The sequence below is a fragment of the Microtus ochrogaster genome, chromosome 8 (assembly GCF_000317375.1).
Source record: "Microtus ochrogaster isolate Prairie Vole_2 chromosome 8, MicOch1.0, whole genome shotgun sequence".
NCBI classification, from domain to species: Eukaryota; Metazoa; Chordata; class Mammalia; order Rodentia; family Cricetidae; genus Microtus; species Microtus ochrogaster.
Genome location: NC_022015.1, coordinates 15,602,308 through 15,613,144, shown reverse-complemented (window position 1 = coordinate 15,613,144; position 10,837 = coordinate 15,602,308). Strand labels below are relative to the sequence as shown.

The window sequence follows — 10,837 nt, the reverse complement described above, 5'->3', positions numbered from 1 at the left end:
AGCCAGTTCTGATACACACACACACACACACACACACACACACACACACACACACACACGTACATGCATATAAACATACATAAGTACATATGTATGTATATCTTATTACTTATGACAAATAGACATATGTGCATGTGCAAACACACACACACACACACACACACACACACACACACACACACACACCTACCTCCCCTTCCATGACCTTAACTCAAAACACAGGATCTAAATTTAATTATGAGAAAATAACTGTTCAGTATCAAGAGGCAGAGTTGTCAAGGACAAGAAAAGACAGAAAATGTTCCAGATGGGCACAAACTGTGGGCATATGTCAATTAAATGCAGTGTGGTACTGATGTATCTAGCAGCATAGCACCAATGCCCGTTGCTCATTCTAACAACGATACCTTGGTCTCTCACTGGCCTGGAAGTTGCTAATTTTGCTAGTCTGGTTGGCCATAGGGTAGCTGAGAAGGTCCGGGGACAACCTCACTCCTCACCTTCTACCTCGACACAGGGGTTCTTGTTGCTCACCCTGTATGCTAGCCTAGCCACCACACACGCATCTGTAGATTCTCCCATTGGTGCAGGAGCACTGGGATTACAGGTGGACTACACGTCTAGCTTTATGCAGGGCCTGGAGATTTGAACCCGGGTCTCCATATTTATGCAACAAGCACTTTACCCACGGGGCCATCTCTCGAGTACCCAGAGCATAGTTTATAAAAGTCAAGCATTATTTATAAAGTTCCTCACTCCACTGCCAGCGATGCTATCTTTTTAGTTTACACTTACATTTGGGGGGGGGGCTAAATAAGCTGAGAAAATATGTTTAGTACCAGAAGCTGTGAAGAAACTCTGTCTGAGTTTGAGTTATCTCATCCCCTGAGAGAGCAGTGGCATCTGGTGAGAATTCTCCAAATGCACGCGTCTTTTGTCATCAGCAGTGGATGTCAGTGAAGCCTAACTTATATGACAACAGTTATGGAAACATGCGATTGCACCTCAGAGGTACATGATCGCAGAACCATTGTCTCCTGGAGAAGGTTCCTGGTTTTGAAATTGGTATGGCTAGCTCTCTTCTAAGGTATTTGTATTGGGAATTTTTGTATCTGTAAATTTTCTTTCTTTGTGTGCATATGTGTGCTTGGGTGCATGTTCCTTTGTGTGCGAGTACACACACACACACACACACACACACACACACACACGTGTGTGTGTGTGTTTGCGTGGGAATAGAGATCAGAGGTTAACCTTGGGTGTTGTTCCTCGGGTGCTATCCACTTTGATTTTTGAGGTAGGGCTCTCATTGGCCTAGAAGTTGCTGATTTTGCTAGTCTGGCTGGCCAGTGAGACCCGAGGATCCAGCTGTCTAAACCTTTCCAGTGCTGGGATTATATGTGACCACACTAGACCTTTTTATGTAGTTTCTGGGGATCAAACTGAGATCTGCACGCTATTGTGGTAAGCATTTATTGAGTAAGCATTTACTGAGCTATCTTCCCAGACCCCATAACTTTTCTTAACAAAAGAAAAATTCTCTATTTTTTCAAGTAGCTTTTTTTTTTTTCCAGAGATATATTCAAATCTCATTAAAATCCCCATGTGTGGATGAGGAAGCTTAGGTGGGAGAAGGGAGGAAGAGATAGACACTGTGTGATCACAAATCAACAAGACAAAACACAAGGTTCTTTCCATAAGTTCTGCTATCTACAGCTGAGAGTGCATTCATTCTTGATAAACATCTGGTCCCACCTTAACTCAAGAGGAAGAAAAAAGGGATGAGGGTAAAAGCAGGAGCCAAGACACAGCCAGCCCCATGTGGACTCAATCACGGGGACACTTACCAAACAGAGAGGAGTAGAGCCGCATCATGGAGAAGGCAAGGTGGATGGGAGACGTTTGCACCACAAACTTGCCGTGGAGGCGATTAAAGTCCAGGCAGGGCTGGATAAGCCACGTGAACATGTCCTCCACCTGAGAGGAGAACGGTACAAGAGACTGTGGAGACAAGGAGCTTGGCCCACCTTGGAGGCTGGAGAGGCTGGTGCAATTGCAGGCTACTTCTGAGTGCTGTTTCAAAATGTACATCCTTCAGATTTGGTGTTTTGCTCTTTTCCTAGCTACGGGATGCTCTCCCAGGATGCAAGGCTGCAGCAGTGAGTGATGGCTCCTAGACTATCACGTGACCACCCGGGTAAGCAGCTCATCCTTTACAGTGCACTGTGGAGCTAACCTGTGATGTTTGGTACTTTAGATTAAGTGTATTTTTTAAGTTACGGTATTTTCAACGTGCAGTGAGTTTGCTGAGTTTACCCCACCTTAAATGGAAGAGCATCTGCATTCATTTAGTGAGCAAATGTTCCTGAGCGGCTACTGATTGCATTGTGGTAAATAGTGCTGGGATAAATAATAGAGAAGGCAGACCCAGCCCCTGCTAGGAGGAGGAGAGACAGACAGTAAACAAAGAACGAAATATATTACAGGTCATGGAGAAACCTCAGCAGGAAACGAAAGTGTTAAGTGGAGAATAACAGGAAGGGCTTAAGATAGTTCAGGGAAGGCTTCTTGGAGGAGGGAACTTTTCTCTTTTTCTTCCTGTGGCAGTGGTAATTGAACTCAGGAGATCACACATGCTAGGCAAGCACTCGGTCATTGAACTACATGCCCAGCAAAGAGACGATATAATGAAACCCAGATGACAAAGGCCTGGACCAGGCAAGACGTCTGTGTGAGGAGTGAAGGCTGGGTTTCCTGGGAATGGAGACAAGACAGGATGGCCCAGGAATGAGGCAGGGCTGGAGAGGGAACTGCCAGGCTGCAAGGGTGGTGGTGGGGGAAGCACAGCAGGATGGCTCTTCTAAGATGTCTCTAGAACTGTAGCCATAGGCATTTCTGCTAGTGGGATGGTAGAGGAAAACTTGACACCGTGGTCACCCTCAAAAACATGCCTTGGATCTGGCAGTCTCCTCCGGGAAGAAGGTGGGGCAGGAATTAAAAATAGACCATCCCATCCCATCCCCACTACATGAGAAAGAAAGTGAAAACTGGCAGGGAAGAATATAAAGGGACTGGCAGGAAAGGAGGATGATGAAGGTGGAGCTAGGCCTACAGGTCCATGAGATGAGGAGGGAATCCGGGGTGGAAGCAAAGTGAAGGAAGGGCGTGTCCCAGACTCTTACCAGTTCCTCGTGCTCCTTAGTGAGGCTGGAGGGCAAAGTGTCCATGTATGAGTCCTTCAAGGGCTTCCAGCCCAGCTGGTGGGCCTCCATGTAGATCATCCCACACCTGACGGCACAGACAACTGGGTTTGGTGTCTGCCTGCTCATCACTAACACTGACTGACATTTATTGACATCAGTACACTCATGCAGTAGTCTAGGCTTTATTGGCTTTGACAGTAACCCTCATCCAGTCTCGTGGCTCTCATCTTATTTGCCCTAGGCTAACCCCCTTTCCCACAGGAAGACTAGAGTGTCATCAATCTTGGCTTCTTTCCTTTTCAGCCATGCCGTGTTCTATATGCTCATAAGGGGCACATCTGTACACACACATGCACACATGTATGCATGTGCGGTTTAAATCTGTATGTCCCCCACAGCATCGCATTTTGAATGTTGTTCCCCAGCTGGTGATGATATCTGAAGGACATGGGTCACTAGGATGGAGCCTTGAAGGTTCTAGCCCCGGCTCTGGTTCCTGCCTTACTCTTCTTCCATGATGTGCGCACACACACACACACACACACACACACACACACACACACACACACACGTGTAGTCCTGCTCAAAGAACCATGTGACTCAAAATGAGACAAGCAAAGTGTATTACTAGTTCCCCACGTGTGAAGTAGGGGTGGGAACAGTCACCAGAGGGTGGTGGTGATTACCATGGACGTGGTGCCCAGCATCTCAGCCCTTCACAGAAGCTTTGCCAATGGCAGCTGCTGCTCTTTCACTTTTCCTACCTTGAACTATAGCTGGGGTTCTGTGCTCAGCCAAGGATCTCAAAGCCTAGCTTTGATGTCTTGTGCAGGGATGGGAAGGGGAGGGAGTGGAAGGTCAGGGAAGGGAATCCATGGGAAGGATTTCCTGAGTTCTAGGCAAATCAAAGTTCAACTTCAGGAAATATTCAAACTCTTGTCAGAATTCTGGCTTGATAATCGACCCCACTGTCCATGTGGGCTTAGGACAGATAATATAACAGTCTAAATGAACAACACATTGTATAAGTGATCACACCTGTGGACTTTTAGCGCTCTCCCTCCTGCTTAGGGTGAGTGATCCCCCACATACCTCTGGGTGCCAGAGCACCAGCTCACCTGCTCACGGTGGCAGGGGAGGCCTGCTCCAAGTCTGCTGGCTCAAAGATCAGACTCATCTTGGGGCTCATCTGTATGATCTCGCCACTCATTAAACACAGCTGAAAGTGCAGTGGGGGTGTGGGGGTGCACAGGGTTAGATGTGCCACTCAGTAAACAGAACTGAAGGGTGGGGGCAGGGGGCAGGCTTAAATCCCATCTGCAAATGAAAGGTCGCAGTGGAGACAAAGTTGACTCAATGGACCCTACACAGAGGTGTTGAGAACCCGTTATGTGCCGGGCATCATTCTAAGTGTTTAGGACAAAGCAGACAGTCATCTCTGTCCTCCTGGGGTTGATGAGCAATACACAGAGTGGTGAAAGCCCACTGGTGAAACGTGGAGCAGATGGGTTGGGGAGTGTTGGTATGGTCCAACACTTGTGATTCTAGGTAAGGAGGACATGTCGAATTGCGCCTGAGGTAAAAATGAGGTGTTAAGAGTGCTTACGAAGTGTCTTGGTCTCTTTGTATTTAAGATAGGATTGTTATTATTATTATTATTTTACATTTTACTTAGAGACAGATCACACTAGCTGCCCGTGCTGGCTTTGAACTCACTCTTTAGCCCACACAGACTGGTGATCCTCCTGTCTCAGCCTCTGGAGTAGTTGGGATCGCAGGTCAGCACCATTAGGCCCAACTGAATATGGAATTGCCTGCTTATCTTTGCCTGCATATCCTCAGCCTGTTCTGTTTGCTCAGGTCTCTGACAAACCACTGTTTTTGAACCTCCCATGTGGTCTAGCCCATGGCTGGGGATGGCAAGAATTACTCCATAAATCCCTCTTAGGTCAGAAGGAGAAACCACTAGAGGGTCTTGGCTTTGCAGACACATCCCTGTAGCATACAGGGAAGACTGATGGGTGAGCCTCAAACATCCACTCAGGGCAGAACTTGGCAACACGGACTCGAGTGGAACATCTAAATCATGAGACAAAACCTGAGCCCTGGTCGCTCAGGGAAGAAGAACAAATGGCAGTCATTCCCACGGTCCATTCAATTTTGTGGTTAAAAAGGTCTGTGTATTCCTCAGCCCATGACACTATATGTCATCAGAGAGGTCACAGCTGTGGTAGAACTGACCTCCCACCAGCTTATGTCATCTCTAAGTAACAAGACAGACTCACATCTGGGACTGCAGCTTGACTAATTGTTTGGAATCTCTATGGCTTGAGATTTCCATACTATTTCTTTGTGGTATTGGGGATTGAACCCAGGTCTGTTTGGTAAGTGCTCTGTCACTGAGCTACACCCCCCCCCAAGTCTTTCTATTTATACTTTAAATCCCCAAAAGCTTACTGACTACCAGCACAAATTGAAGCATAATTAATGAATTAATAACTATTATTATTTTGGGGGGCATTTATGCTAGGGCAACAAATCCATGACTTTATACAGTTTTGATTATTCATGAAAGAGTTCCTACTCCACCCACAAACAAGCGATGGGCTTGGTAGCTACCTTTTTGTTGTCATCCAGAACAGTGTTCATATTTTCAATCCAAACAGCATCCACTGGTCCATCAAATATAATCCATTTGCGGTCATCAGTCATGGAAGATGCTTGTTCCCGGAAAGCATTGGCTAGGACACCGTCCGTCCACTCATGGCTCACTGGGTCAAAACATCCATACAGCTGCCCCATTGTGATGGCCTTGGGGTTGATGATCTTGAACTCCACAGCAAACTCGTCCATCTGGTTGGCTGAGTGAGAAAGCCCAACCCATTACAAAGGCTTTGGTAAGACCAGACAGTAAACAAAAGACCACCAGCTTGGTGAATATACCTTTAGTCTAAGGAGAGTCTAAAGAATGATGCTCAGTCCTTATAAAGACTGGGCTATCTAAATAGATCTTATATTTTGGGTTATCAGAACCATTCATTTACAACCATATTTTTCTTCTGTGTTTTATTTCAAACTGGGCAAATGTCAGATTCATGACTGAAGAAACCTGGCTTGACTGAGAACTCAGTAAAGGAAAAACAAGAGTATTCCACCACCTTTCCTGTGTACCTGTGTCACAGACACCCTGGGCTCTGGCCTGGGATGATGAAACCCTGACAGCTGAAATGATTCTGGGGAACTGTCACTTCTCCATCCAAAGGACTAAAGCCCTGCAATCCTCTCAACTGTTCATAACTGACATTTGTCCCTGAGAAATAAACACTACTGTTATCAGGAGCCAAGTGGCTGGCAGATGGCATAGCCCATTTATTTAGGGACAGAAAAATGGCATTTTTATATGATTTTTTTAATTTAAAAATTATTTATTTTTGCTGTGCAAAAGGTATTACATAAGACATTCCTTCATCCCCACTGTGGAGCACGCAGTTCTGTGGTGTTTGGTCCAGGACTTTCTCATTGTATGGAATCTTTCACATAAGGAAAAGTTGGAGTCCACAGGCCAATAAAGAACCAGTGACAATGATGTAGGTTCTTAGTTTCTTTTCTGTTTTAAAAATGTTTTTACTATTTATTTATTTATTTGTTTGTTTGTTTGTTTGTTTGTGTGTGTGTGTGTGTGTGTGCATGCACATGTGTATGTACCACATGGGTGCAAGTGTCCATGGAAGCCAGAAGAGGGCATCACATCCTTTAGAACTGGAGCCACAAGAGGTTTGTTGGAGACATGTGTTAGCAGCCTATCTTAGGCCCTCTGGGAAAGCAACAAACACTCTTAACCTCTGAGCCATCTCTCCAGCTGTTTAAATTCATTCAAATGCCAAAACTAGCACTGTACTTAAATTTGAAATGCCCAAGTTAGTTATTATGATTATCAACAACTATTAAATGAGATATTAGGTCAATCCTCAAAGCAAAAGCTCCAAAATCCAGTAATAACTTATCATTAAAGTTTATTAGAGAACAGTTTAACTTGGGTGGGGTGGTACATACCTACAATCTCAGCACTTGGAAGACTGAGGCGGGAGGATCATGAGTTTTAAGACCAGCCTATAATAGTGAGATCCAGTCTTATAACATCAAATAAAAACTTAAAACCCTCAAGTAAATAATAAGGAAAAGAAAGCATTTCTGTTTTGAGACAGGGTCTGTTTTGTAGATCTGACTATCCTGGAACTCACAGAGATCTGCTGCCTCTGCCTCTTGAGTGCTGGGATTAGAGGCGTGTGCCACCATGCCTGGCAAGAAAACATTTTAAAATGGAACCTCGGTCCTCTGGGAGTGCGACAATCACTCTTAACCACCGAGTCACTTCTCCAATCCCAAAGAAAACATTTTTAGTTCAAGTTCTTGAATAAATGTGCAGCATAGGCATGCTTTTTAATTATATGTTTGCATATTCCACAGAAATAAACAAACAAATGGAAGAAAAGAAACCCACATTGCTTATTTGGTGATACAACATAGTTTCTGTTTGTTAAGTTGGTACCATGTGTTTACCTACATCAGTGGTTTTCAACCCTCATTCAGCTTTCACCCAAGCTGGCAAAGCCCATGGCCTAGCATTGTGTCCCCAGAGTCAGACAGCTATACAGAAGTCCTGACCCCCCTGGAAGCCAAGGGTGCAAGCTTTACCTGCATATAAATCGCCCAGAGCTGCAGCCAGAACTTTATAAGCCGATGTCTTGCCGCCCATAGGATCTCCAACAATCATGTAGCCGTGTCTTACCAGCATCATCTCGTAGATCTGTAAGTCATGCAGGGAGTCAATCCTGGTACACTTCCCTGTACTACAAGCCAGAGGCCAATGAGGGCGGATAGCAGATCCTCACCGTCATTAACTCTTCTGAGCTGCAGCTCTTTTAGTGGTCTATTGTTTAAATATGTCTTAGTTAAATATAGGTCCTAGATTGCCTACTAAATAAGAAGTACTATTTGTTCTTCACCTGTCTATACGCTCATTATCACACGGCGGCTCAGATGGTCTCACTGAATGCCTCCAACCCCTGGCGGAAGGGGAGAACCAGGTTCTGAAAATTGTCCTCTGACTTCAACACCGGCATGCCTACACTCACACTAATAATAAGTCAAATAAAAAAAATTAAAGTTTTAAATTACATTAAATATTTACACACATTTTGGAGTATACTATAACCATTTGATATATTTACAGAATGTGCATTGACCAAATCAGGGTGATTACATCCCTATCTCCCAAGACATGGATTCGCTAGAATTAAAAAGCAGATAGATGGTGGCCACTAGAGGGAGCATGGGGGGGAGAGGTTAGATTACTGACACCCAAAAAATTAGGTTGGTAGAATTAGCTGCAGCGTTATTTATAGTGGAACAGGGCAACTATGGCTCACAAAACTTTCTTATATATTTACAGATACCCCTATTAATATTTATTAGATAGAACATTTGCCTTTAAAGAGGAAAAAGAAATGGGGATCATTTTAGCAACCTGCATTTTCTTTTGGAAATTTCCCTTCAGAAGGTTTACCTACTGTTCTAGGCTCACTGGCGTGCTCAGCTGATGGAGAGTATTTTCTGAGCCGGGCTCCAGCAGGTCGATAACACTCCACGTGAATCAGCCCCTCCTCTTATTACTACAGTGGTTTGAATGAGAATGTCCTCTGCAGACTATGGTATTTGAACACCAGGTGCCCAGCTGGTGAAGCTGATTGGGGGAGGATTTTGTGTGGCCTTACTGGAGGAAGTATGTCGCTGGAGGTGACTTTGAGAGTTTAAAGACCAGTGCCATTTCTAGTTCATTCTCCCTGCTTAGTGCCCGTGATTGACACATAAGGTCGACGCGTCTTTATCCTGCTGCCTGCTGCCACAACTCCTGCCGTGATGAGCTCTCATCGCTCTGGGACTCTTAAGCCCAAATCAGCTCCTTCTTCTGCCGGTGGCTTTATTGCAGCGACAGAAAAGTGATGAATTTGATGGCCGGCAGCAGTGGTCATAGAAGCTCAGGCTTTAGTTTCCTGATCATTCCTTTCTGCCCGTCACAAGTAGCTTGTCCGTTTGAACTACAAACACTCCAGTCACTTTTATTTATGTGCAAAGATTTCCCTTTTAGACAGTGAGTCCATCAGAGAGAAGACACACAGGAAGCTTTTTATGTGGAAGCTCAAGTTCTCATTATTTTTCACCTTGGGGGTGAGCAGTAAAGAGAATCAAAGAAGGCAATGATAATGGGGAGGTAGAGGAAGAGAAAAATATACGTCAGCAAATCTTTGCTGAGCACCTACTGTATGCCAGGCATGGCTCTAGGTGCTGTGGACAGAGAAAGAACAAAACAAAAAGTTCCCAACCATCAAGAAAGCCTTATGCCCAAGTAGAGCTGAGAGACATTTAGTGAGTAGGGTCAAAACCAGAACGGAAGGCATTAATGACTCAGTAGCCCTTGCCTTTCTGAAAATGGCTATTTAGATATCTTAGATATCAAGATACAAAAAGACGGGTAACTCTAGATACCTTGTTTTTGAAGATAATCAGCACTAAACTATGTAAAATTTCACCCATGTATCTGCAAATTGTTTTGGAATACATTAAAAGCAAGATGATGGATGGATGGATGGATGGATGGATGGATGGATGGATGGATGGATGAGTGGGTATATGTTTGAATAGGTGGATGGCTGGGTGGATGGATGGATAGATGTATGAATGGATATACAGTTGAAGGGATGGATAAGCCTGTGGATGATAGTGTGGGTGGCTGGATGAGTGCGTATATGGTTGGATGGACGGACAGGTGGAGGGTTAGGTCGATGGATGCATGAGTGGATATATGTATGGTTGCCTAGATGGATGACTGCGTGGATGTAAGGATGCTTAGACAACATGCTTGGGTAAATGGCTGGTCAATAATGGATGAGAAAGTAATAAAATGTTATAAAATGTTCATTGTAAAATCTAGGCGGATGGGGTAAGATTATTAATAATTTTTCATTTTTTTGAAGTTCAAAATATTTCATAATAAAATATTGAAAGTGAAAGCCTAGGTCTAGGAAAAGGCTAGTCCACCTATAAAATACAAAACTAAATTCAGATTCAATATCATATTAAATGAAATATTTTTAAAAATATTTTAAAATTGGCGATATACTAGGGAGAAACATTAATGTTACAAGAAGACAGTGTGATCTCTGAGTCTGGAGAGCTGGGTCCTACTTTGACCTTTGCTTCAGTTAACATCACGACTTGAACAACGGCGAAGCTGATAAGGAGCAGGCACAGATATAGTTCTAGGCTCTGTCCAATGCTTTGCCCGCACACTCTCTCAAAAGTTATTCTATACGGAAATTGCTTCTCCTTCCATTTTACAGGTGAGAAAACTGAGGCCCAAAGAAGTAAGATGATGGAGGAAGGTCATTGGTTGATTAAATAAAGAAGCTGCTTGCCCTGATAGGTTAGAACGTAGATGGGAGGAGCAGAATGCTGGGCAGAAGAGGAAGTGAGGTCAGACTCGACAGCTCTCCTCTCAGGAGCAGACGCCTCAGAGAGACACGAGAGGCTCCACTCCTGCGGGCAGAGGCGAGAGCTCTGCTCTCTGAGGCACA

The 10,837-nt window shown here is 44.4% G+C and overlaps 1 protein-coding gene across 1 annotated transcript in view; it reads right to left on the bottom strand.

The window, feature by feature from the left end:
- Dnah3 (dynein axonemal heavy chain 3) overlaps window positions 1-10,837 on the bottom strand; it is a 162,490-nt gene that overhangs the window by 75,665 nt on the left and 75,988 nt on the right. Inside the window, exons 35-39 of the mRNA XM_026781152.1 lie at window positions 7,899-8,010; window positions 5,823-6,064; window positions 4,322-4,422; window positions 3,183-3,288; window positions 1,848-1,977 (exon numbers count right to left, since the gene is read on the bottom strand). Of these exons, the coding sequence (XP_026636953.1) occupies window positions 1,848-1,977; window positions 3,183-3,288; window positions 4,322-4,422; window positions 5,823-6,064; window positions 7,899-8,010 (691 nt within the window). The remainder of the gene's footprint in view (window positions 1-1,847; window positions 1,978-3,182; window positions 3,289-4,321; window positions 4,423-5,822; window positions 6,065-7,898; window positions 8,011-10,837) is intronic.